The sequence below is a fragment of the Helobdella robusta genome (genome assembly GCF_000326865.2).
Source record: "Helobdella robusta unplaced genomic scaffold HELROscaffold_1, whole genome shotgun sequence".
NCBI classification, from domain to species: Eukaryota; Metazoa; Annelida; class Clitellata; order Rhynchobdellida; family Glossiphoniidae; genus Helobdella; species Helobdella robusta.
The window spans coordinates 2,882,624-2,908,906 of record NW_008703570.1 but is presented as its reverse complement, the minus strand read 5'-3'; the positions used below and the strand labels follow the sequence as shown (position 1 = coordinate 2,908,906).

The following is a 26,283-nucleotide window of genomic DNA, read 5'->3' as shown; positions in this document are numbered from 1 at the left end:
AGCAGTCATTCTCGGGATTTTGAAGGTTAAAAACCTGCCTGAGATTGACAACAGGACAAAACGACTCAATTCTACATTGATTTTTCCTTTCCACAAGGATTTGGCGAATGAAATAGGCTTGGCGTTATTATTGATAAGTTTATTCCAAAATATGAAATGAAAAAAAACCACTTTTTATATGTGAAATTTATAATAAAATCTGATTAATATTCTGGTTAAAAGGAATAAAACGTTAAAGTCCTTGTTTTGTTTCTCCTTTTTTTATTAAACGTTTAAATAAAGAAATCTCACGAGATTGCAACTGTCGTGTTATAACTTAATTTATTTTTTAAATTTCACTATCTATTTTCAATATCTAGGGGAGAAGGTGGTAATATGGACCACTTTTTTGTCTTGGGCCAAGAAAAAATTTAGACAATAATTATTGGACCCTTAGTCTACCAAACAAATATGTATTTTATAATATTTTATGACTAATTTTGGTAAAGAATAAAACTTCTCCTTGATAAACATTTTTTTGTTAGCATACCTCGAAAAATGGTTTTTGGATGTTGGGGTGGTAAAATGGAACAAATGTAGAAATGAACAAAAAAATGTTTTATTTTCAGAACAATCTCTTTTATTCTTACATATAATTATAGTTTTATACTTTTAAACATAACAAATTGTTCTTATCAATGAAATAAAAATTATAAGTAATAAAACACATTTTTATGAGTTCTTACAAACAAAAGTCACAGATGAAAATATCTTGTTCACATCCACTACATAACATATGAGTCCATTTTAGACATATCACACATTGCACCCAAAGTTCTCCAGATTTTGATGTTCTGAATGTCTCACCACAAAATAAGCAGTCTGCATCATTATCTTCTGGAACTTCCTGTCCAATAAAATATAATGTGTTGGAGCTCCAGGATGAGATAAGACTTCCGATATCTTCTTCATCGTTTGAAGTTTCATCTTCATTCTCACTTTTTTCAGAAATTAGACATTGTTTACTTGTTCCTAGCTGATGCTGATCCACCTGCTTTTTATTGCTGGTGGCTGCATTGTGATGTGGTCCCCTTTTTTTTCTTCGAAATTGGTTTAGCTGATTTTTATCATTTGATGATTTCAAGGCAGCCTTATATGGAGAACTGGTTATGATAGTAGCTGATAAGGCTTTTCTACCTCTTTTTGATGTTTTACGTTTTATTTGTAACTAAAAATTCCGATCAATTTAAGCTTATTGAAAAACAATTTTCGGACTAAATTATTAACAACAAATTTGTAAAAGGAAACATGCTGCCCCCTCCCAATTATTCTATTAAATTAACGCCTTTAAAAATGTTTATGAAAAACTTTCTTGTATTTGTTACTAACGCCGATGTATTGAACCTTTGGTTGTGTGCACATAAACATTTGCCATACAAACTTATATTTTTTGATTTATCAGTAAAACAAGAAATTTGCCTAAGTATCTATTTGCCAAATTAGGAAATTTTAAAATCATTTACTTACCCCAGTTTTTTAGTAAACATTCAACCAGTTACAACGGTAATATAACATCGGTAAATACCGATGCATCGGTACCGGTAAATTACTGATGCCAATATCGGTATTATTTTTTCAATGCTGATACAAGTGCTTTGGTACTGAATTTTAAAGATACCGATACTGATCGATGTGAGTAATGCCCATGGCTAATTTTGTTTGAATTATATAGCATAAATAGCAGCGATAAGATTCAATTTGCTGAACATCTTTGTTAGCTAAATAATAAATTTTATCTAGGACATTGGTTCTTGTATCCTTAATAATGTGCTTTTAATCAGTTCAACGAATTTAAGAATTTATTATTTTGCTGTAACAGGTACTGTTCTTCGGAGACAGTTTAAGGTCCGACATCATCCCTGCTAAACGGACAGCCAAGTGGGACACCGTGTTTATTCTCGAAGAAATGATCAGTGAACAGTGCTTTTACAAACACAGTCAGGATAAACTTCAGGCCCAGGCTCGTCAAATTTGTTTGCAAAATTTTTTAAGTCACATTGTCACATGTGTTTTTTACCTTCACTACCATTCTTAAAATTTTTCATCATTTGTACAATTTAAAGTGCAGACAAGACATGCCGTGGGGATCAATATTTATAGATGGTGAAGAAAAGGATGTAATAAAAGAAACAATGCTGCATTATGTTATTCGAATACATGCTGATATTGCTATTCCCAGTCTGCAGCTCCTTCTAGGTAACTTGTTGTTTTATGATGAGCAGCTTACTAAACAATTTTTGGCTTCAACCGTTAATTTATGTTATAAATTTTATTTAACAAATTCACAAATTTGTTTTAAATGACAATAAAAACCGAATAAATAAAGTAACTTAAAATATTGATTAATTGACAGATTATTCACTGGATTACAAATTCAAAACATTTAATGCATTCAACCATCTATCGACAAGTGGTTTCCAGCCATCCATTCCAGAAGCTTTCAGACGCATGTATAGACGTAACACGTTTATATGAACGCAGTGTCTACGAGCGAAATCTTATCTCCTACTCTATAAAAATAATTGATAATTTGCGAAAAAAATTTAATTTATTGCGACAGTTTTTGCTCAATTTCTTTTTGAAAAAGTTCGAAATAATGAACGAGAATGATTTTAGCCTGCTCTCTTAGTGTTTAGCCGCATTTGATTTGCTTTGCTTTTTTTATTTTTGGTTATTTTTTTATTATATTAATGATTTTGGACTTAAGCTATAAAAGATAAATTTCTGTTAATTTGTGTATTCTTATACTCCTTTATCATTAATAGTTTTTGATTCAAATTTTCCGTTGCACGTTGTGTGGCTATCGTTAAACAAGTTTGTTTGAGTGGGGGAAAAATTTTTTTCGGGGCGGGCAACTTTAATTATGACTTATTTCACATTCATATTGTTTTCTGCTAAATATTAGTAACAAAGATAACTGTTGATAATTATTATAAAAAATAATTTCATAAACTTTCTGTTTTTCAGTTTAAAATGGATTTAGACGATCAACTCAATAATCAATCAATATTTTGCTCGAACTACGATGAAATAGACTGTATGTGAGTTTCTGATATAACATGTTTGTAAAACCCAACTCTTGATTAATCTAATGCAGCCATTGGTGCCCGCAGATTGTCTAAATTTAATCTAATTGTCTAAATCATAAATTTTCCAGGAGGGGGAGGGATAAGCAAGAGTGTCAGCTGACAAATTTTCTTGAGGGTGGAGCAAAATATTCTTGGTGGTGTTTTCATGCAATTTTGATTTACAGAGCATATTTTTTAAGCATTCGTTCAGAGAACTAGTAAATAAAAGCACAAAACATTAATAAATTTTTTATTATAACAATCACATAGTCAATACAATAATGAAAGTAAACAAATAATTTGATTTAGGAAGAAACGTAACTGAAAAGAAATTTATTCTTTGAACAAGAATTGGATTCGTCTGTTATCGCTACTAAACATATCAACAATTTTGTCCATAAAAACTTTTTTGTTGCAATTCACCTTGTCTCTGTGTACGATCAACATGCTCAATCTAGACAAACGATCATGTGACCTTATAGATCTAGCCCATGTTTTTATTTTAGAGGACGTAAGGTGCGGAATGATCGTTCCACTGTACAAGTTGTAATTGGTAATGTTAACAAATCAGCAAGGCACACTTGACAGCCGGATAAAACTGTGTAAAAGTGTCAATGAAATCTTCACAAGTTTTGAACTCTCGCGTCTTCCAAAAATCATACCAACTCAAGGCTTCCATTTCAAAGTTATCAATGTTGTAGACCTGGTTGATCAGAAAGAGTTTGTCAATAAAGTCTTGACGATTCAGTTTGCACAAATTAAAAGGATGCAGCAAGACTAAGCTAAATTGTGCACTATTAGATTCAAAAAATCGACTCTCCAGTGAGCTAATTATGAAATGTAAACGGTTGGTCTGAAGTTATCTTCAACATTCATTGTCCCAGGATTGCTTCGATGCTTTTGTTTTCCACAGTCTTGGGATAGTAAGCTCAATATCTATCTTTTGTGCAAGATCTACTGTTTCATCTCTAAAATAATTTGTGGATTCCCCAAAATCCACAAAATCTGTGAAGTTTAACCACAGTGAGCAAATTTTGTACTTGCAGTTGGACTTCTGGAAGATCAACTTGAACAGCTTGAAGAGCCTGAGAAACGGGTTCCAATATAGCTGAATACTGAAAAATAAGAATGCTAGATTTTGTCGAACAATATAGTTGATGAGCAGCCTGGCTTGTATTACCACTTGAATGCATTGAAAATTCGTTAAGTTGAAAAAATACGTTATTTCAAATTTATTACTAAAATTTTGAATACTTTTATATCTGCTTGTCCATCTGGTCTCACAAAGAAGAGATATATTTAGAACAGAAAACCTCCTTTTTGGATTTTCACGAAAAAATTATGTAATTGCTCTAAGGGGCTTGGTGTTATAAATAAACTAAGAAAAACATTTCCACAAAAAATTTTATTAAATTTATATTTTACATTAATTTATCCTTATTTTATTTATTGCATCATCGTTTGGGTTAAAAATACAAAATCACATATAATAATCCTTACTAGGTGTCAAAATTATTTTATAAAAATAATATATAATCTTCATATGTTTGATCATATAACTTATTTTTTCAAAAAATCTGGTATTTTATCAATTAATTAGTTGTACATTTTAAGAATCTTAATATTTATTTATAAAATGGTTAAGTTAAAAATGTATAGTTATTTCCATAAATTTATTATTAAATCTAACTCAATTGTTAAGAGGCAAACTAGACATACCCCTGAATTTTATGTTCCAACTGTAAGAACTGATCTGCTCTCTAATTCTTTATTTATTTATGGTATTAAATTATGATCCTCCTTATCTTCTAATATAAAATTATTGTCTAGCATAATTAAGTTTAAGAAATCAATAATTATACTGTTAAATTTTGAATATTTTTCTGCTGTTTAATTAAATATATAAAACTTAAGTTTATGTTAAATATCATTTGTATTTCATCAATATGTTTTCATGACACTGTTTTTTATATTATGAACATTAAAATTATATTTTAATTGATTAGAACTTTAATTTTAGTGATTTTCATGTTAAAGTAAATTGAACAATTTCAGTTTTGCAACATCTCTTTTTGCTAATTATGTTATATAGTGTTTTGTTTATTTCTGGTCATATTACGTTATGTTATTTTTTTTTTGGATGTGGCCATACAAGCATTGCTTCAGGTCTCCATTAATAAAAATTGTTAAATTGTAAATTGTAATTGTAATTGTGCCAATAGTATTCTGTATAACTGGATCACAATTAAGATCATTTACCACCAGATTCAGCCTGTGTGAGGCCCAATAAAAGATGACAGCCTTGGGGTAAATATTTTGAATTTTTGCCTGGTTACCATTTTCTTTTCCAGCTATTGTAGAATAACCATCATAACCCTGACCCAACAGATTATTAAGAAGACAGAATGTTTGACAATTTTTAATTACACCATCAGATATTGTGGTAGCATGCATATCTTTCAGCGGTAAAAATCCAAAAAAATTTTCACAAATCATATCCTTCTCACTTGATGCATTTACAAACCGCACTCCCAATGATAACTGTTCAGTTCCGGAGATATCTGCGTTTCATCAGCTAAAATTGAAAATTCAACAGCATTATTAGCAGTTTTTCAATGTCTTCTCTCAGAACTTGTTCAGACAATTTGATCAAATCATTCTGCGTTCAATGTGATGTGTAACGAGCATTTTCAGTTGCTTTATCTAAATGACTTTTTAAAATAGTGTCTCCTCCCTCAATTCTATAGGCATAAAGTTGTTCTATGTTTCCTGTTGTACTATCCTTCTACGAAGTGCCAAATCATTTGTTCCACAAAACAAGATTGTAGAAATAATGGAATATAGTTTTTTTCTATTTTTTTCAATAGTTCGTTTAACTGAAATATTTATTTGACAAATAACATGCTTATTTGCATCATTTATAGTTGATATGAAGTACACTTCGTTCTCTTTTTATGCGGTTTTTTTATGCGGCTTTAGAGTTATGCGAGGCAAGAAAAAAAAATTTATTCAAATTTTGAAAATTTAATTTTTTTGGTGATTCACTTTTTTTGAAAACGAATAAGAATTACAACTATATACAACTCTACTATTACGCAATCAATACAAAGAAAGTATTTCTCCTTAGGTATATGCAAATGTTTACCTTAAACTTTTTTCTTTTGTTCCTTAATTTTTTTCTCTTGATTTGTTCTTAAAAACAAAAGAGACAAAAACAAAAATACCTCGTTAAAATTTCGTGTTTTTATGCTGCATTTTGCATTGCATTTTGTTCTTGTATGAAATAATTAAAAAAGTCTGCATATTGGAATACATTAGAAAATAAAACTTTGTGAAAGAATGTTACTACCGAAAACCAAAAGATAAATTTACTCAAGTGAATTGTAAGTTTTTTTTTTAATAATTTTACTGCGTAATTGTACATGTTAAGTTAAAAAATGAAGCGGCAATAAGAAGATCAGTCACATCTGGTACAAATTTGAGTTCTAAAATTTCATCATATTCAAGAGGCACTTTAATAGAAAAAACAGAAAAGGCCCTCGTAATTTGGATTGAAGATTTAACTCAAAAAAGAATTTCGTTAAATGGACATTTAATCAAGGTGAAACACCTTAAATTTTACAAGAAGTTAAAAGAATCAGATGATGATTTTGGCGAGCATGATATAGAAGACTTGCTTGTGGACAAAGCCCTAAATGATGATGATATTTTGGAAAGTATGGTAGATACTACTAAAGATTTCGAAACAAGAGATAGCGAACCGGAAGATGTTATTCCACTGGACGAAAAATTACTTCGAGAAGGCCTTCAACTTTTTTTTATTCAAAATGATAATAATGTAGAACGCGCATTAAAATTCCAACGTGATCTGAAATTTTGTATGTCTGGCTACAGAAAACTCTACAAAGAACTAGTCAAGCCATCACAGCGTTTGATTACTGAATACCTTGTCAAAGAAAAAAAATCACTGAAGTTCCTGAAGAAGCATTACCATGTAGATTTGATGACTTTATTTTATCTTCAAGTGAAGAAAGGCTCTTGCACCAATCCACAAACGGGTTCGCACATTATCAAACCAGACAGCAAATAATGATGAAAACATTCTTAATATGATTTTAAACGAAGTTGTGTTTTTTTTTTACATATTAAGTTTTGTTTTTGTTATTAACATACATATGTGCCTTGCACCAATCTACAAACGGGTTCGCACATTATCAAACCAGACAGCAAAAAATGATGAAAACATTCTTAATATGATTTTAAAAGAAAGTTGTGTTTTTTTTACATATTAAGTTTTGTTTTTGTTATTAACATACATATGTGCCATTTATTAAAATATAATGAAAAAAATTTAAATCTTATTATTTATAAATTTTATATGCGATATCTGGTGCATTTCAAAAAATTATTTAGGTTTTATGCGATTTTTCATAAATGGAACGTATACATCATTTTGCATATAAATGTATGTCTTTTTTGTGCGATTTTTTTATATGCGGATTTCCCTGGAACGCATCTACCGCATAAAAAAGAACGAAGTGTATTCATTGTCCTGTTGAGCCCCACAATGCCATGTTGATACGAAATGGTTTCTGGCACATTCATGAAAAATTTTTTATTTATTTTGTATATTATATTAAGTAAATTGATTAGTAATGAAGGCACCTTAAATTTCTCTTTGAACTGGTTGAACTGGAAAATAAAACGCTTGACCAAATTAAAATGTGGGCTTGTAGATGCAAGATCCGCTGTCAACAACGCCTCTCTTCTGAACAACGTCATATGTGAAGATAAAATTGACATTCTCGTCGTCACCGAAACCTGGATACCATCTGATGCCCCACGGGTTGTTTTATAAAGTTTGGCTCCCTTGGGTTACTTAGTTTGTCATTCTCATCGTGGTAAATACAGTCACAAACGTGGTGGCGACTTGGCTGTTGTGTACAACTTACTGAGGGCAACACCCATCAACAATAGTGCATTTTTTTGTAACTTTGAAAGCATTTCAATAAATATTCAACACTTTCTCGTCGTCATTCATTATCTCATCAATTCACGGGCCACTCACTCCTGTTTCAATAAGCTTTCTTGATGAATATACAGATCACCTAGATTTCATCATTGGCCATAATCTAACGTTTATCATTTTTTCAGATTATAACATTGTGTGCTTCAACTCAACGCTCTTCAAACCACCAACGACAATCATCCACAGCAGCTTTCGTCGTTTAAATTACAAGTCATTCAAAAATGATTTAAACAGAGCAACAGAGCATTTGATGAATTGCTCTCACAAAGTTTGGAGGTCGATGAGTTTGCATCAGCTCTAAACTAAACTTTAAAAAACATCGTCAACAAACACGCACAAACCTACCATTACTCGTTTCGTGAGAGCTCCCATCATTGTTGTTCTTTATCCCAAGAGGCAGTAGCTGCTCAAAGAAATTGTCGTCGTATGGAGCATCACTACAAATATGAAAACTCGGCGCTCAACTTCGTCAGCTACAAATATGCTAAACGTGTTGCTCGTGATGCCATAATAAGGTCTAGGATCTATTCTATTAAAAACACTCTCAACAACTGCAGCAACTCTCGTGATTTCTGATATTCTCTCAACAACATTCTTTACAAACACTCAGATCATCATTTTTCTGATTTTGAATCTCTTACTCTTACTTTTGTATCTTCTTTTGCTAACTTTTTTAAGGACAAAATAAACTATTCTTTAATCTATTGCTACAACAATTGCTTCTTCTAACATTCCTTCTTCGAACAATAGACCTCATCAGTAAAAAAATCTGACTTTGATCCATCTGATTCTTCCAGCTACCGTCTTATTTCCAACTTTTTAGCCTGGATTTCAAACCTGCTCACAGTACTGAAACTTCTTTACTCAAAATACACAATGATATCCTTCTCTCTAGTGACAATAGTAATCTTACTCTTCTTCTTGCTCATGACTTTTCCTCGGCTTTTGATACTGTTGATCATACTATTCTCTTGAGGCTGCTACATCCTTCTTTTAATATTACTGATTCTTGTCTATCTTGGTTTTCTTCTTATCTCTGTAATCGTTTTATTTCTGTTGTTCTCAATAATTCTATTTCTAACTCCTCTACTCTTACTTTCGGGGTAGCTTGGGGTTTTATCCTTGGCCCAATTCTATTTATACTCTATACCTCTGAACTACTTGTATTATTAAGAACTTTTCTTTCTATAGTAAACTATATGCTGATGATCATTACATTTATACTTCTTTTATATCTAATCTCAATAGTGTTCTTCATAATCATCTCTCTGTCTTTCTTCAATTATCGCTTGGTCTGACTCTATGTGTCTTAAACTTAATCCTTCTAAGTTTGAATTAATTTGTTTTAATAAATTTAAAAACTCTATTACTATTCCTCCTATTATCTTACCTGATTCTAAAACTCTTGATGTCTCTCACAAGTTTCGTAGTCTAGGTTTTATCTTTGATTCTACTATGTCTATTTCTTCTCAGATTAATAGTGTTACTAGAAGCTCTTACTTTCATCTACGTAGAATAAAAAAACTTTTGGCTTTTCTTGATGATCCTACATTTCTCCTTCTTGTTACTTCGTTAGTTTTATCTAGGATTGATTATTGTAACTCGCTCTACTATGGTCTTTCTGACTCTATACTCTATCCTTTAAGTAAAGCTTTTCGTCTAGTTGCTGATGCCCTTTTCTTTTTTTTCATATATCTCCATATCTTGTTCTCTTGCACTGGCTACCTATTAAATAAAGAATAATTTTTAAAATTTGCACGTTTATGTATAAGTCTAAATCTAAATTATTTCCTAAGTATTTATCAGATATATCAAATGAACCAAAACGCCTCGGAGAATCAAAACGTGGAAGCTGAAAAACAATATTCATCGAGAAAAATTTCAACAGATTGTCGCCAGTACAGATTGGAGTACATACAAAACAGTTTTGATAAACGCTGCAACTACAGTTTGTGGGAAAACTGGTAAAAAACGTCAGCATGAACGTGACACTTGGTGGTCGAATGACAGTGTACAAAATGCAATAGCTGAAAAGAAAGTTGCATACAAGCAATGGCAAAAATCAAAGTCTGTTGATGACCATACAATTTTCCGTGAGAAGAACAACTATGCAAGACGTCAAGTTGCACTGGCTCGGACAGATCAGTGCAGAGAGTGGCTCATTAAAAGCAAAGGTGAACAAATGAAATCTCTGTATCGTATAGCAAAACAAGCAAAGCGTACAAAAAAGACATAGTTGGTGCCTCATGTATCAAAAATGACAAAAATGTGATGGTTATTGAACAGGATGAGATCAAGCTACAGTGGAGAGAATACTTCAACCGTCTGTTAAACGAAACAAATCCCATCAATGTTAACTTTGACGCTCCACCCATCGAAAGTCCGATTCCAGACATCACTATAGAGGAGCTTACAGAAGCTCTGAAAGCTATGAAGGATGGAAAGGCAGCAGGGCCCTCTGGACTCACAAATGACTATATCAAAGCATCTGGTGCTGCAGGTATCCAAACGTTACTACAACTTTGCCGTGAAATCTGGAGAAATTGCTCAATGCCGACTGAATGGAACTATAGCATGACAGTCCCGCTATACAAAGGCAAAGGTGATCCATTGAACTGTTCATCATATCGGGGTATACGTCTGTTAAAACACTCCCTGAAAATTGTCGAGAAAATCATTGAGAAAAGATTAACATCGTGCATCACAATCGGAAATTATCAATTTGGTTTCCTAGCGGAGAAATCAACAATTGATGCAATTCACATCCTTCGGCAACTGCAAGAGAAGTACCTCGCAAAGCATCAACAAATATCACACAATTTTGTTGACTTTGAAAAAGCATTTGATCGAGTTACCCGTGAAGCAATCAGGTGGAGTCTACGTCGACAACTCGTCACCACAACGGTTGGAAACACAGATGCCTTTGACATCGGTATTGGTGTTCACCAAGGCTCGATCCTCAGTCCACTGTTATTTATACCTGTGATGGAAGAAATCACTTAACCGATACGCACTGGTGACATTTGGAATCTAATATATGCTGATGATATCGTTTTAACAGCCACGTCTGTGCAGAATGCAGCACAGATGTTTGAAGATTGGAACACCAGACCCGCCGATCATGGATTCAAAGTCAACATCAGCAAAACCAAAGCAATGAACACTGGTGAACCCATCCAATCCACAGCTACTGGACGATGGCCCTGTTCAAGTGTCAGCAGTGTAACCAGTGGTGTCACAAACGTTGTACAAAAATAATTGGTACTTTATCTAAAGTGTCAAATTTTGTTTGTCCTGCTTGCATCAATCCACAACAACAAATTCGAAATAGCAATATTTTTAGGCCATTGAGGTAGAGAAAGTCACATCGTTTCATTATCCAGGAGATGTTCTAGATTGTAATGGAACAGCTGAAGCTGCTGTTCGAGCCTGGAATAAATGGCATCTCCTTGCCTCTATATTGATGCGGTGTGACATCCCACTACCACTACAATCAAGACTTTATAAATCTGTGATACGTCCGGTGTTGTTATATGGTGCAGAAACATGGCCAATGACAACCAAACTGGAACAACAACGAACCGACATGAAAATGCTCCGATGGATGCAACGAATTAGTCTGAAGGGCCACATCAAATCTACCAAAATCATGCGTCGTTCTGGCTTAGATGATATAGGGGACGAATGCCGGCAACAGTGGCGGTGGTTTGGTCATGTCAAACGAAGTGGAAACAGTGCCATAACTTCTCTTGCAGATGTTGAAGTACCTGACACACGTCCCAAAGGCTGTCCAAAGAAGTCCTGGTCGCAAACAATCGAGCAAGACATGAAAGCTCTAAATTTAAATGAAATGAATACAACTAATCGCAAAACGAAGGTTGATTGATTGATTGTAGCAGTAAATTCCCTTCTAACTTGCTTTCATGAAATTTGCTGTATAAAGTTTGTAACCTTTTAAATAAAATTCATTTTCTGAATAATTATGAATAATATGTTATGCATTTGTCTCAGTAAAAACAATAATATCACTCAAATTATTACAACCATCCAGCCAATATTTAATTTCATTCATTTTTGTTTGTGATACAATCCACATTTTAATAATAAATATTAACATCAACACCTACCAAACTTAAATAATTTTTATTTTTACAACTCATATTTGTAAGAGTTCTCTTTACCAGAAACTGGAATTCCCCCGTTACTATCAGCTTGCAACTTTTTAGCTTCTATGACCAACTCTTTCCTTTTTTCCCGCTGCTTTTTGTTTAGGTCATAATTAACTCCAATGCACCTCAAACTACTGCTCAATCCTTTAATTTTCTTAAGGTTTTCCCTGACAATATTTCTATTTCTTTTGTCATAAAATTTAACAATGACTGGTCTAACCTTATCACTTCTTACACCAAGTCTAAAGATAGACTTTATGCTGCTCTCTTTAATGTAACCATCAGATAACTGAGAACATATTTCTAAAATCTGCTTTCTATCATGTCTGTTGCAAATAACCTTATCATTGTCTTTACATTCCTCCAGCTGATATATAATAATGTTATGCATTTTCTCCTTCAAATGATTAAGAACAAAATTCCAATTTATCTCAAACAAATTTTATAAATCAATCGCTTTTTTGAAACACTCCGGAGAGTCACTGATTTTTTTTACATCAATAGTTAATTTTTTGTGATAACGAAAAAATTGGAAAATGGTCCAAAAGATCTACAATAACTACTCCGCTCTTGTGAAGTCATACACATTGGTTAAAATGTTTTCAAAGCAGGATTCTGAATTTGTTGACATTCTTGTAGATAAAGTAATTAGTGGATGAAAATTTTAATTAGAGAAAATATTTTCAAATAATAAACAATTGTTGAAACTACTGTTAAAATCAATGTTAAAATCACCTGCCACACAAGTAGGGAAATTACTACTTTTCAATAAAATATCGAAGCTTACTAAAAATATGTTAAATTTATATTATATGGTCTGCATAGAGCAATAATCTTCAAACTTTGCTGTTTAAGTGTATTTTGAGAGAAATAACTTCCAACGATTCAGTTTCAATTTTGTCTGTTTCGCAATTTTCATAAATTTTTATTTACATATATTTCCACTCCGCCACCCACAGTTCCACTGCGGTTGAAATATTCAATGTAGAAAACATTGTGAATAGATATTAGCGAGATCTTTGTAAAAATATTAAATTTGTGCTAATTCTGGTAATGCAAAGGGATTGTTGAGGAAAGCTTTTGGACCAATCGTCAAAAGATGGTATTATTTTTAAAGACCGTGCATCTCAAATAGCAAGATAGGCTAAACATTATGTAGAACTCTATCAAACAAAAAGTGTTGTTGCCGCAGCTGCGTTGTCAAAACTTCAAGGTTTGCCAACTATCAATCAATCAATCAATTAGCTTATAAAGCGCTATTTCCGCGATGTTCAACAGCGCTCCTCAATGAATTTTGAAAACAGATGGGTCTTGAGATCCGCTCTGAACTTCGCAAGTGATGAAAAAGTAGTCAGAGAAATAGGTAGAGAGTTCCAGAGAGAAGGACCAGAAAAAGCAAAAGCAGGTTTGGCAAAAGAGTGTTTAACACGAGTTAAGAAGAAGCGAGAACAAAAAGACGATCAAAATCCGGGGTGTTTAGGTTCAATTAATATATCTGATAAATACTTAGGAAATAATTTAAATTGAGACTTATACATAAACGTGCAAATTTTAAAAATTATTCTATATTTTATAGGTAGCCAGTGCAAGAGAACAAGATATGGAGATATATGAGAAAAGAAAGGGGCATCAGCAACTAGACGAGCAGCAGAGTTATCTATCCTAGATAAGGCTAACGAAATAACAAGAAGGAAAAGAGTAGGATCGTCAAGAAAAGGCTAATGTTTTTTCATTCTACGTAGATGAAAGTAAGAACTTCTATCAACACTATTAATCTGAGAAAAATGAGATATAGTAGAATCAAAGATAAAACCTAGACTACGAAACTTGTGAGAGACATCAAGAGTTTTAGAATCAGGTAAGATAATAGGAGAAATAGTAATAAAGTGTTTAGATTTATTAAAACAAATTAATTCAAATTTAGAAAGATTAAGTTTAAGACACAGAGAATCAGACCAAGCGATAATTGAAGAAAGGCATAGAGTTAGATTATGAAGAACACTATTGAGATTAGATGAAGGAAAAGAAGTATAAATATAAGAATCATGAGCATATAGTTTACTAGTGAAAGAAAAATTAATAATAATACGAGGTAGTTCAGAAATATAGGGTATAAATAGAAGAGGGCCAAGAATAGAACCTTGAAGTACCCGAAAGTAAGAGTAGAGGATTTAGAAGTAGAATTATTGAGAACAACAGAAGAAAAGCGATTACAGAGATAAGAAAAAAACCAAGATAGACAAGATTCAGTAATATTAAGGGAATAGTATGATCAACAGTATCAAAAGCAGAGGTAAAGTTATGAGCAAAAAGAAAAGTAAAATTACTATTGTCACTAGAGAGAAGGATATCATTATGTATTTTGAGTAAAAAAGTTTCAGTACTGCGAGCAGGTCTGAAACCAGGTTGAGATACAGGTAGCAAGGAGTTAGAGTTTAAATAAGATGATAATTGATTATAAACTACTTTTTTTTTATTATTTTAGAGATGAAAGTAATATTAGTAACAGGTCTATAATTAGAAAAAGAGGAAGGATCTAAAGACGAGTTTTTAAGAATAAGAATAACGATAGAATTCTTATAAAAAGTAGAAAGTTTAGAGGTGGAAAGAGATAAATTAACTAATTTGAGAATGATAAGATGACATAGAATTAATAATTTTAGTAAGTTCTAGAAGATTTAAATGATTCAGAGAAAGATTCAGTAGTAAGTTTAGTAAAGTTACGAGGAGAAAAATTAGAATTAAATGTTCTTAAAGAATTAATTTTATTTAAAAAAGTCATGAAATTGTTGAGTAGAAAAAACAAACCACCTATTTTTAAATGTTGAAGCAGATATTATAGAATTTTTATGAAAAGTAGAGTGTTTAGAAAATAGTAGATATTTATAATCAATCAATTCAGATTCATAGATAGAATAAAGAAAGCTAGATGGATTTAACCTATAGGCTTTCTCCAGTCTTTTAACACTTTTCTTAGCTAATACACAAGCATAGTCGAACTAAGGAGCCTTACGAGAATAGAGCCTATAAGTAAAAGATTTAAGAAGAGTAAGCTTATCAAGAATAGAAGTAATGTAGATATTAAAAGCACAGACAAAATCGTCAACATCTCAGAAAATAAAGAAGTATCAAAAATAGTTTCAATAAGAGATTGAAGAAAAATATCTTTATTAAGAAAAAACCAGCATCTTTTAAAAATAGACATAGATGAATTAGAAGGAAGAAAATCTAATGAAAATACAGATTCAATAAGGAGATGATCAGAATAAGAAACAGAGCTAGCAGAGATATTAATAGGCTTAGAAAAAGATGAAGCTATAATAAAATTAATAGTGTTATCAGAAGTATGAGTAGAAAAAGAACAATATTGTGTTAAATTAAAAAGAGACAAAATATCATTAAATCTTCGGGTGTAAGAACAAGATAAATTATTGAAGTGCAAGTTGAAGTCACCGGAGATATTGAAAGGAATAGATAAAGAGTAGAGAGATTCAGCGAGTCAGTAAAATTCATCTAAAAATGTAAAGAGAGAAGAAGAAGGAGGTCGATAGATTACAACAATATAAAAAGATAGAGAAGAAGACTTAAAGGGTACAACAAGACGAAAAAAAATTCAATTAAAAAAAATTCAAAAGAAAAAACATTAAAGAAAATATTAATGGAAGCAATAAATAGAGATTTATAGAATCAACAGACATCCCCATAAGAAGAACGAGAAGATGAGAGAAGATCTTTTGGAGGTCTAGAGATTTCAAGAAAGTTGTAACCATTAGGAATAGCAAGAATACGAGAGGGAGAATTATAGTCTTCGTGTCAAGTTTCAGTAAGACTAAAACATCGGGTAAGGAGGAAGAGATTGTTTGCTGAATATAGAGCGATTAAAAGATCTTATGTTAATATTAAATAGTGAAAATGTAGAAATAGGTTGAATATTGTTACCTTTAAATCTAGCTATATTATTTAAATTAATAGAATTGATATTCTTATCATTAGTATTAATTACATTAGAGTAGGATTTATTAAATTTATTATGTTTGCTATTAGTATTATTATTGTTACAAACTATATTTATTTTTTTGTTTTTCGTGTTAGAGTTAGATTTATTTCAATTATTATTAGCTTTAAGATTAAAGTAAAAGATTTGCTGCCGAACTACTCTCGTCGGAGACAAAGAAATATTAGAGAGGCTTAAAAGAAAGTCTCTAGAATAAGAAAAAAATAATCATAGTAAAAAAGAAAAGAACTCACCTGTTCAGAAGCAAAAAACAAGAAACCACCCAAATTACAAAACCACCTTGGCAAATGCGTGTCTAGGATTTGGGTTTGCCATAAGTCTTACCAAAACCGAAATACTTGCCCAAGGTAGAAACAAATTACCGGTAATCAACATAAGTGATCATACACTTTTAATGTCGTAAATCAATTTACTTATCTTGGGTCAACAATTACAAGCAACTTAAATCTGAACATAGGGTTTCGAGTTTCCAAGATGAATTACAAAGACCTCAGGATTCGTGGCAAAACTCGCCAATTGTTTTTGGGAAAATACTAAAATTACTACAGCTATCAAAATATTTGTCTACAGCACATGTCTTTTGAGTACTTTGCTCTATTATTGTGAGAGTTGGTCAACTTAAATATTATCAAGAGCATAGATTGAATAGTTTTTACATGCGCTGTCTGCTACGCATGCGCATCGCATAGAAAAATCGTGTGTCAAATCAGAAAGTGTTAAAAAACCAATATGTGCAGCATCTATGCTCTTCTGACGTAGAGAAGACTAAGCTGGCTCGGACATGTATACCGTATGTCAAATAGAAAAATTCCTAAAGATACCATATATGCCAAGCTGGTCAAGGGTGAAAAAACAATCGGTCATCCAAAATTAACCTACAGAGATGTCTGCAAGCGAGACATCAGGTTTTCAGACAATAACGAAGACCTGTGAGATTGCCTAAGATCGAACAGCATAGAGACAAAGAAGAAAAGCACCGCCATCTGTCCATTCTTCAGAAGATTTCTATTGTTGTCCAACCTGTGATAGAGTTTGTAACACAAGGATTCGTCTGTACAGTCACAGAAGATCATGCAATAAATGAAGAGGAATCATAAAGTGTAATACTGCTGACGCATCCATTGTCTTTCGAGACAGAAAGGAGCCCTATGATTTGAAAAACATGTTGTTGGATCCCTCTGATCATTCAGCCACGTCTTTTAAACTACAATCCCGGTGAAAAGGGAAAGAACTATGAAAAGTTTCATAATTTAAAAAAAAACTTCTAGCATCCAAATTTAACAGTGAAAATTTTATTTTTGTTGTTCTTCAGCATAGCAACAATTAATAGTATTGATATTTAATAAATTAAAACTGTAATAACCACAAGAATTAAAAACATTGTTAATTTCAGGATCAGCAGACTTATTACTAACATCATTCAAGTTATTGTTCAGAAACTGGTTGTGAAAAAATTTTATATCATTTATTTTTATTTTTATCCTGGTCATTCTTTCACTCAGGTACTATACGTTGTGGAATAATCTCGGGGTTTTTATTTTCGCTGCATCTATTCTTTCAACGCAAACGCGAAGCATGTTAGATTCAATATCATTCCTGTTTATATTGTCGTCTTTGGGAGCGTCTGATTTTCTTAAGACAGGAAAACATGATAATACGGTCAAGAATTCAAACACATGGTTTCTGTGACATCTGCTGATGTTGCCCATTAAAAAACTGCTTTTTTAATTGGTTTGTCTGCTTTCAAGTTGCAATTTTCAGAGATTTTGTCGCCGATTATTTTTGTTGTCTTTTTTGGTGCTGTTGCTTTGGAGACGTCAGTGATGTTTTTAGTCGAAAGTTGGTCAACGGTTGGAGGGCTAACTTCGACAAGTCTTGGTCGTTTTTTGTTTTTGAGACCAGAGTAAACGGAACTTACTCAGTTGGAGTAACTACAACGTCCAACCATTTCGGTTCGTTTGAAATTTCTTTTGTAACATTGTTAACAATGTTATTGTTTAATTGAGTTTTTACAGCGAGTGTACAGCCTTTTTTATGAACAAATTTATTTAAAATTGTTTTCACAGTAGAAATTTTGCTGGTATTTCATCCAATTAATTCAGACATATGCACCTGTTTTTTGGAAAACATGTCCATTATTTCATTTTTAAGAATTTTGCTGGAATTTAAACTTACAAATATAGTAAATTTATCTATCAAATTGTTATTCAAAGAGTATTTAATAAAAGAAATACAATCTAATAACTTTTCTTTTTTCGAAGCTCAACGCGACAAAATTTTTCAGTTTTATCAAGTTTTAATAATTCCAAATTATTTCCGAACAACTTAAATGCATTAATTAATTTATCGTTTGTAAAAAATTTTTGCAGTTTTATCGATAAACGATTCTTTATTAAAATATTCAGCACTTTTTATTTAAAAAATACAATAATTTATTAATTATTATTTGTCTGCAAGCCATGTTGAACCAATCCTATCCTATACTTTATAAGTGTTAAAACATTATTCTAATTTCTATTATTATTATGTATGTATGCATGTATAATGTATGTATGTACTTACGTACGTATGTACGTACGACGTATGTGAGCCCTTGGCTAAAATAGCCATTAAAACTTTATCATTTTGACCAAACTCCTTTACTTTATGATATTGATTGTTGGTTTTAGATTTTTGCACAACCGCTCAATTGGCATATTTCCTGACACACACACAAAAATTAAATTTTGCAAAATTTCGATATAGTATTAGTAGTAGTAATAGTAGTAGTAGTAGTAGTAGTAGTAGTAGTAGTAGTAGTAGTAGTAGTAGTAGTAGTAGTAGTAGTAGTAGTAGTAATAGTAGTAGTAGTAGTAGTAGTAGTAGTAGTAGTAGTAGTAGTAGTAGTAGTAGTAGTAGTAGTAGTAATGCTGTTCTAGATATTTGTTGATTGATTGTTGTTCATCCAACAATCAATACCTGCTTTAAATTTGTTCATTGATTGTGCCTCAACAAGTTCATTTGTAAAGAGTTCCAAGTACTTGCGACTCTATTGAATAAGTAATTCTCTCTTGTTAACTCTTTAAAACCTCGGGTTTTGGTTTTGACTATGACTATCAACTTTGTCAAAATTATGCATGATTTTAAACAACTCAATCAAATCTCCTCTTTTTCTTCTTTCCACCAAGGTTGTTAATTTTAAATTTTTAAGACGATCTTCGTAACCAAAGTTTCTTATAAATGGAAGCAACTTTGTTGCTCTGTGTTGGACTTTATTGATTACCTCGCTATCACCCTTTAGATCTCGGGACCAAACTGATACTGCAAACTCCAACAGTGGACGAATAAAAGTTAGGTATAAATTACGAAGTGACTTATAATCAAATTTCCCAAAAGATTTTTTTATTCGACCAAGCATTTGGTTTGCTTTGTTTGATGCTGTGATGGCTTGATTTTTCCATTTTAAGTTATTTGAGAAAATCACTCCAAGATCTCTCTCGAATTCAGATTCAGCAAGAAGTATTCCATTTATATACAGTAAACATTTTTTATTACCTGGTCAGTGGTGCATAACAGTGCATTTTTCAATGTTGAACCGTAGAAGCCAGTCTTGCGTCCATTTAAATGCCTCATTCAAATCAGATTGAAGTTCGACAACGTCGTTATCTGATGATATTGCTCTTATAATTTTGGTATCATCTGCAAAGAGTTTTGTTGTATTCATCAGTTTTGTTGGAAAGTCATTGATGTAGAGAATAAAGAGTAAAGGACCAATAGTTGAGGTTGATATATTTTGTTCAAAATAAAATTGAATCTTTTGAATCTTCTGAAACATTAATTATTTTGGTGCAAATATTGTAAAATAAATTTTGTGCGGATTTATCGCTGAGGCTAAACGTTTATATGCAAATATAACAATATAATATATACAATCTTGTACCATCATTCAAATCATTGGCTGTTTTAATGACGGTAGAGCCGGATTTAAAAGATATCTAGGAAATGTATCTATTGACCAACCCATCGGAAAGATTACATGCTTCGTCAGACAACGACTTTAGACCGCGGAATAAGTGTGTAATCATTTGTCTGATATTTTTTGGGGGGATCAGGCCTGCAGGTTCCTTTACGGCTGGTATGATAGCATTCTGAAAAAATCTATGCCAAAAGTTGTTTCATCAGATCCGCACAAACATTTATACTCCCGGTTTCCCCAGTGTCAGGTTATCTTTATTAGCTAAAGTTCTACAGCTAAAAATGAGTGATAGCAATGATATAACAAATTTCAGGCTTATCTTGTCGTTTTCATCAAAAAAAATTTAAAAACGAATTGAGACCTCATACGAAGTTTGCAGTCAAACTTGTCAGAAATTTGTTTTAGCGGGCTAAGGGAGGCCTTTAAAAAATATAAGAACCTTGGGATAAACGCAACCAGAGTAGAGACAAAAAAGCAGAAGGCTCAAAAAATCTTCCTGTTGCATGCCCTCTGTTGTCTGTTGATAAAATAGTATTAAGGTATAAAATAATGTAAAAAGGAAAAAATAAGTTGATATAACCGGTAGAAATTGTATATTTCAGAGAGGTTTCCGAGGATGTGGTCACATCGGAGAAATTTAAAAGCTTTGAAGAATTCGTGTTTTAAAAAACTTTCATCCTCACCCATGTTACTCACAGAGCTTCAAAGAGCGGTACTAATTTTTTCCAAACAAATACCGGGCAATCCTAGGAGAGAAAATGCCGTATAACAACAGATTGATGAAACCTGTAGCGGCATTGACAGGCTCCATGGTTTCTAATTTGTCATGAGTCAAATCATTCAAATGCTGTAGAGTAAGGCTATCCCTTCCTCCGGATGTTCTTCTTGAAAATTTGAAAATTCATAGACGTTCTGTTAATATATAAAACTTTATGTAATTGTATTGAACGGTGACATTTTGTGGATACATGGTACTTATGTTTATATCTTGTATATGTATGAAGTTTTCGCAAGCAATTTATTTCTTTCATAGCAAAATATTTTTCTTCTTTTTTTGTGCAATTTAAGGTAGCTGTACTCGGTGAGTCGCTTGGGGCTCTTTGCAATTATCCTATACTGTTTTTATTTGGTCAAATAGAATCAATTAAAAAAACTGAGCAGCAACTGTTGATTTTTTTGTCCGGGTTTGTTTACTTGTCAGAAGGAGCTCCGGGATTTTTCAGGATATTGTGTTTGCCGTGTTTGGAGCCATAATATCAGTTGATGATAATATCCTCATCCTCATGGCGTTTCTGATGTTGCCTTGGTTCATTTTACTTTAACCAATATACTTAATTTTGGCTGACGGTTTTTTTTGTTAACTTTTGAAATAGCCTAGACCAAATTAAACATTTCCTTGAATAAACTTTATGCCAAAGCATCCAGTCTGTTACTGATTCTGACGCTCCTTACGGAGAACCAAGGGAGGAAAAAATAGCAGCCTAAAACACAAATGAGCATGCGAAGGATGATCAAGAATAGCTTTCAAAACATTGGTCAGAGTATGACTGAATTTGACACGTGATTGCCTTGGCCTGTGGTCAATCAACCGATAATAGACAACGGTGTATGAATCTAAGTACGTACGAACATATTCGGCGTTGTACTTTCTCATTTTATAATGAAGACACGTAATTTATATTATACTTCACATGATAGGTTAGTTAATAATTTAAAGTAACTTAAATTGGAACAATTAACAAACTTGTAACTTGCCTGAATAACATTGATATGGATGTCAAACAATGGTTTTAGAATAAATCAGCAGAAGTCAAAATTTGTTCCAATACGTACATGACAGCAGCTGATGAAACTTAATATTGATTCAGTTAAAATAGGAGATGTTAAAATAGAATTTAGTGATAAAGCAACTAATCTGGGTTTCATTCTTGATTCTAGATTATCGATGCATGATCATATAAAGGTGATAACAAATTTATGCTCCGGACAGATTCTAGAACTCTATAAACTCCGTAAGTCATTAGATAAATCTGCTATTCATACCTTGGTGCATGCATTTGTTCATTAACGATTGAACTATTGCAATGGCCTGTTTGCGGTTTGCCAGATAGGTCTATTTCTGCAATTCAATCCATTCAGAATAGAGCAGCCAAATTTATTGTTGGAGTTCTCAAATTTAACCATGTTACTCCAATTTTTAAGGGCCTTCATTGGTTCACTATAAAAAAAAGAATTAAATATAGAATATGTATTTTAATGTATAAAACTGTACATGGCTTGTTACCAAGTTATTTGATAGATAAAAAAGTCTGTAATGATGAGTGGTATGAACCTTAGATCAGATGATGAATGCATTTTACTGGTTGTACGTGATGTCAATCTGCAGATAGCATCAAGAGATTTTGCAGTATCTGGACCAATGGTTTGGAACAGCTTACCGAGATCTTTTATAACTAAAGATTTGAAACTTGATGATTTTAAAAAGAAACTTAAAATTTACTTATTTTCGCTTTGATTTTGTTGTTAAGTGAATAATTATTTGTTTGTTACTACCGCCATTGACTGTACTTTTTTCTTTTTTGACTTTTTTTGACTATAGATAGCGCTTTTGAGAACTTTTTGATTTTAAAAGGCGCTTATAAATGTTTCATTAATAATTATAATTAAACCAAATCAATTAGTTTGTAAAGCGCAATTTCTGCGATGTTCAACAGCGCTCCTCAATGAATTTTTAAAAACAGATGGGTCTTGAGATCCGCTCTGAACTTTGTAAGTAATTGAGAAGTAGTTAAAGGAGGTAGAGAGTTCCAGAGAAAAAGGCCAGAAAAAGCAAGCGCAAATTCAGTATAAGTGTGTTTAACATGAGTTAAGAAGGGAGAATGAGAAAATAATAAACCGGGTCGTTTGGGTTCAATTAATACATCTGAAAATTACTTTTAAATAATGAAGATTAAGACTTGCACATTAATGAGCAAATTTTAAAAATTATTCTATATTTTATAGGTATCCAGTGCAAAAGAAGAAGATATGGAAAATGGAGATATATGAGAAAAGGTATGGACACGAGCAACTAGACGATCAGCAGAGTTTAAAGCTTCAATTAAAGAAGACCATAATAGAGCAAGTTACAATAATTAATCCTAGATAAAACTAATAAAGTAACAAGATGTAGGAGAAATGTAGGATCGTCAAGAAAATTTAAAAGTTTTTTGTTCTAGATTTAATAGACGAAAATAAGAACCTTAAGCGAAACAATTAATCAGCGAAGAAAGAAACATGTTAAAATTAAAGATAAAGCCTAGGATACAAAACTTATGAGAAACATCATGAATTTTAGAATCTGCTTAAATAATAAAAAGAATGATAACAGATTGTTTAAAATTATTTAAACATATTAATTCAAACTTAGAAGAATTTAGATTAAGATGATAAATAAATGATAATATTAATAGAAGATGGACTTAGAAATAAATTACGAAGAACAATATTGAGAATAGATAAAAAAAGAAGTCTAAATATAAGGAATCTTCAGTATAGTTTACCAGTGAAAAAAAGTTTTAATAAAAGTTCAGAGGTATAGAGTTTAAATGGGAGAGGGTCAAGGATAGATTGTTGGGTACTCCAAAAGTATGAGTAGAGGAGTTGGAAGTTTTATTAAGAACAACAGAAGAAAAAACGATTACAGACAATGTAGTTAAAAAGCTTAATTAAATTTGCAGGTTTTGATAGATAAGCCTCGATTAATCAACCCCTACAAATAAAATTTATAAATTCAAATTAACACCTAAATAGTCTTGAATTAATTAACAAGTTTATAATGAGCCTAGATTAATTAACCCGTTTAAATAAAATTAATAATTTCAAATTAACACATAATAGTTTTAAATAAATTAACACAACTTTTTCCTTTCAACACTGTCCAATAGCAACGTATCTTTCTCGTAACAATTGTCAAATTCAAGTTAATCAATAGATCAAAGTAACTTGAATTGAAACAAGATCCAATGTAGTTAATAAGTACACATTAGTTTATAAGGTTTTGATCTAGGTAAGCTTTATTTATTTGTCATAATAAAATAAAATAAAATTTCAAATTAGCAATTAATAGGTTTAAATTGATTAACTAGTCTATCATTTAACGAAATTTTTCTTGGTGATTTCATTGAATTGAAACAAGATCTAATGTAGTTAATATGCAGAGATGGGCAGTAATGTAGTTAAAGTAATAAAATTACGTAATTTAAATTACAATTGTGACTTGTATCAAAATTACTTTTTAAGTAATTGATAATTTGTAAATTAGTAATTTCATCCTTCATGTAATTTGGTAATTTCAAAGTAATTTAAAATTACATTTTGACTAAAAAATATAGTTTATATGTGAGTGAACAGATATACTTACACAAATTATTATTATTATTGAAACTTTTTTTTTCTTGAAATTCTAAAAAAAAATTTTAAATTCTACTAATTTATTTGATTAAAAATTTCATTTGCTACTTTGAAATTTTATGGTCACATAGCTACATCAAAGAAGTTAACTTTTTTGATGTTTGACGCTTCTTTTTTTCTTTCTTTTTTTCTTTCTTTTTTCCTTCTTTTTTTCCTTCTTCCTTTCTTTTCTTCTTTCTTCAGTTGTTCATTAAACGTTGATCGAAAGAAAGTAAATTAATAAAAAAATATGAAAATGACATCAAAGAATATGCAAAATCAAAAGTAGTGGCGAATAGTGTCTTTCTTTCTTTAGTCATTCGTTAAATGATTGCACAGATTGTTGGTAGAAAGCAAGTAACTTAATATATGAATATAAAAATGACATCAAAATGACATCAAAAAAATTCAGCGCAAAGAAAAATCAATGTTTAAATAACTTCAAAGAAAATTTTTTTCTTCATTTATTCAAAACTGTTTTGATGTAATTTAATTTCATGTAATTTGAAATTTATAATTAGTAATTTGGCTCTTTTATTAAATGTAATTTGTATCGAAATTACAATATTTAGAGTATTTTGTAATTTGTATCGAAATTACAATATAGTGTGTAATTTGCCCTTCTTTCATTCTTTTATTAATTTACTATCTTTCGATCAACAATTTGTTCAATCGTTTAATGAACGACTGAAGAAAGAAGGAAAGAAAGAAAGAAGGAAAGAAAAAAAAAGAAGTGTCAAATGAAATTTTAATCATTTAAATTTTTAGAATTTGAAATTTTTTTTAGAATTTCAAAAAAAAAAATTTCAATATTAATAATAATAATTTGTGTAAGTATATCTGTTCACTCACATATGAACTATATTTTTTAGTCAAAATGTAATTTGAAATTACTTTGAAATTACCAAATTACATGAAAGATGAAATTACCAATTACTTAAAAAGTAATTTCGATACAAATTACAATTGTAATTTGAATTACGTAATTTCATTACTTGAATTACATTACTGCCCATCTCTGCCATTGAGCCTGCTTTAGGCAGCTTAGTTTATTAGCCATGCGTGTTCCACTTACTTGATAACAAATTATCTTCCTAATTAAATAATATTTTGCTTCCATATTACTGACCTAGAAACAGCCTGCCTTCAAGTGGACCACACCATACGTTCCGCTGAGCCTGCTTTAGGCATTTCGGTTTATTAGCCGCTTGCGGCACACTAACTTGAGCCTGCTTTGGACAAACGTGTGGAGTTGATCTGTCTTAAAGATAAAACACCTGTAGGGTCCGTGTAGAGAACCTAACCCGCCGGAAGAGAAGACAGACCAGTGTAGATGCTTTCTCATAGTAGGTTTTTTTGATGCCCTGAAATGTTTTCCTAAAGGAAATTCGAGAGGTCTAGACGGGCTTAAAAATTTGACAAACTCCAAAATGGAAACCGCCAATCTGATCATCTCTTTGACTGCTTTCATATACTTTCGGTTGTCTAGCGTCGGCACGTCCAATGTAGTCCCTAACCAATTTGGAAGAAGGTTGGTAGCTCTGCAGAAAAAGGATGGCGACATCAGATCAATAGCT

General features: G+C 31.5%; 4 protein-coding genes across 4 annotated transcripts; 2 read left to right on the top strand and 2 right to left on the bottom strand.

Annotated features, from left to right (window-relative positions):
• Nucleotides 1-721: 721 nt before the first annotated feature.
• Nucleotides 722-1,407, bottom strand: HELRODRAFT_158633 (hypothetical protein; the record flags this gene model as incomplete). Its single annotated transcript, XM_009010642.1, has 2 exons — nucleotides 722-1,207; nucleotides 1,348-1,407. The coding sequence occupies 2 exons, from the start codon at nucleotides 1,405-1,407 to the stop codon at nucleotides 722-724; spliced, it is 546 nt and encodes a 181-aa protein (XP_009008890.1).
• A 3,336-nt stretch (nucleotides 1,408-4,743) lies between these two features.
• Nucleotides 4,744-7,197, top strand: HELRODRAFT_158632 (hypothetical protein; the record flags this gene model as incomplete). The annotated part of the gene is made up of 2 exons (XM_009010641.1): nucleotides 4,744-4,848; nucleotides 6,538-7,197. 2 exons carry the CDS (start codon nucleotides 4,744-4,746, stop codon nucleotides 7,195-7,197), a joined length of 765 nt encoding a protein of 254 aa, XP_009008889.1.
• Nucleotides 7,198-12,285: 5,088 nt separating this feature from the next.
• Nucleotides 12,286-12,696, bottom strand: HELRODRAFT_158631 (hypothetical protein; the record flags this gene model as incomplete). The annotated part of the gene is made up of 1 exon (XM_009010640.1): nucleotides 12,286-12,696. One exon carries the CDS (start codon nucleotides 12,694-12,696, stop codon nucleotides 12,286-12,288), a length of 411 nt encoding a protein of 136 aa, XP_009008888.1.
• Nucleotides 12,697-12,841: 145 nt separating this feature from the next.
• On the top strand, nucleotides 12,842-13,971 carry HELRODRAFT_158630 (hypothetical protein; the record flags this gene model as incomplete). The annotated part of the gene is made up of 3 exons (XM_009010639.1): nucleotides 12,842-12,949; nucleotides 13,584-13,710; nucleotides 13,886-13,971. The coding sequence occupies 3 exons, from the start codon at nucleotides 12,842-12,844 to the stop codon at nucleotides 13,969-13,971; spliced, it is 321 nt and encodes a 106-aa protein (XP_009008887.1).
• Between the last annotated feature and the right edge of the window lie 12,312 nt (nucleotides 13,972-26,283).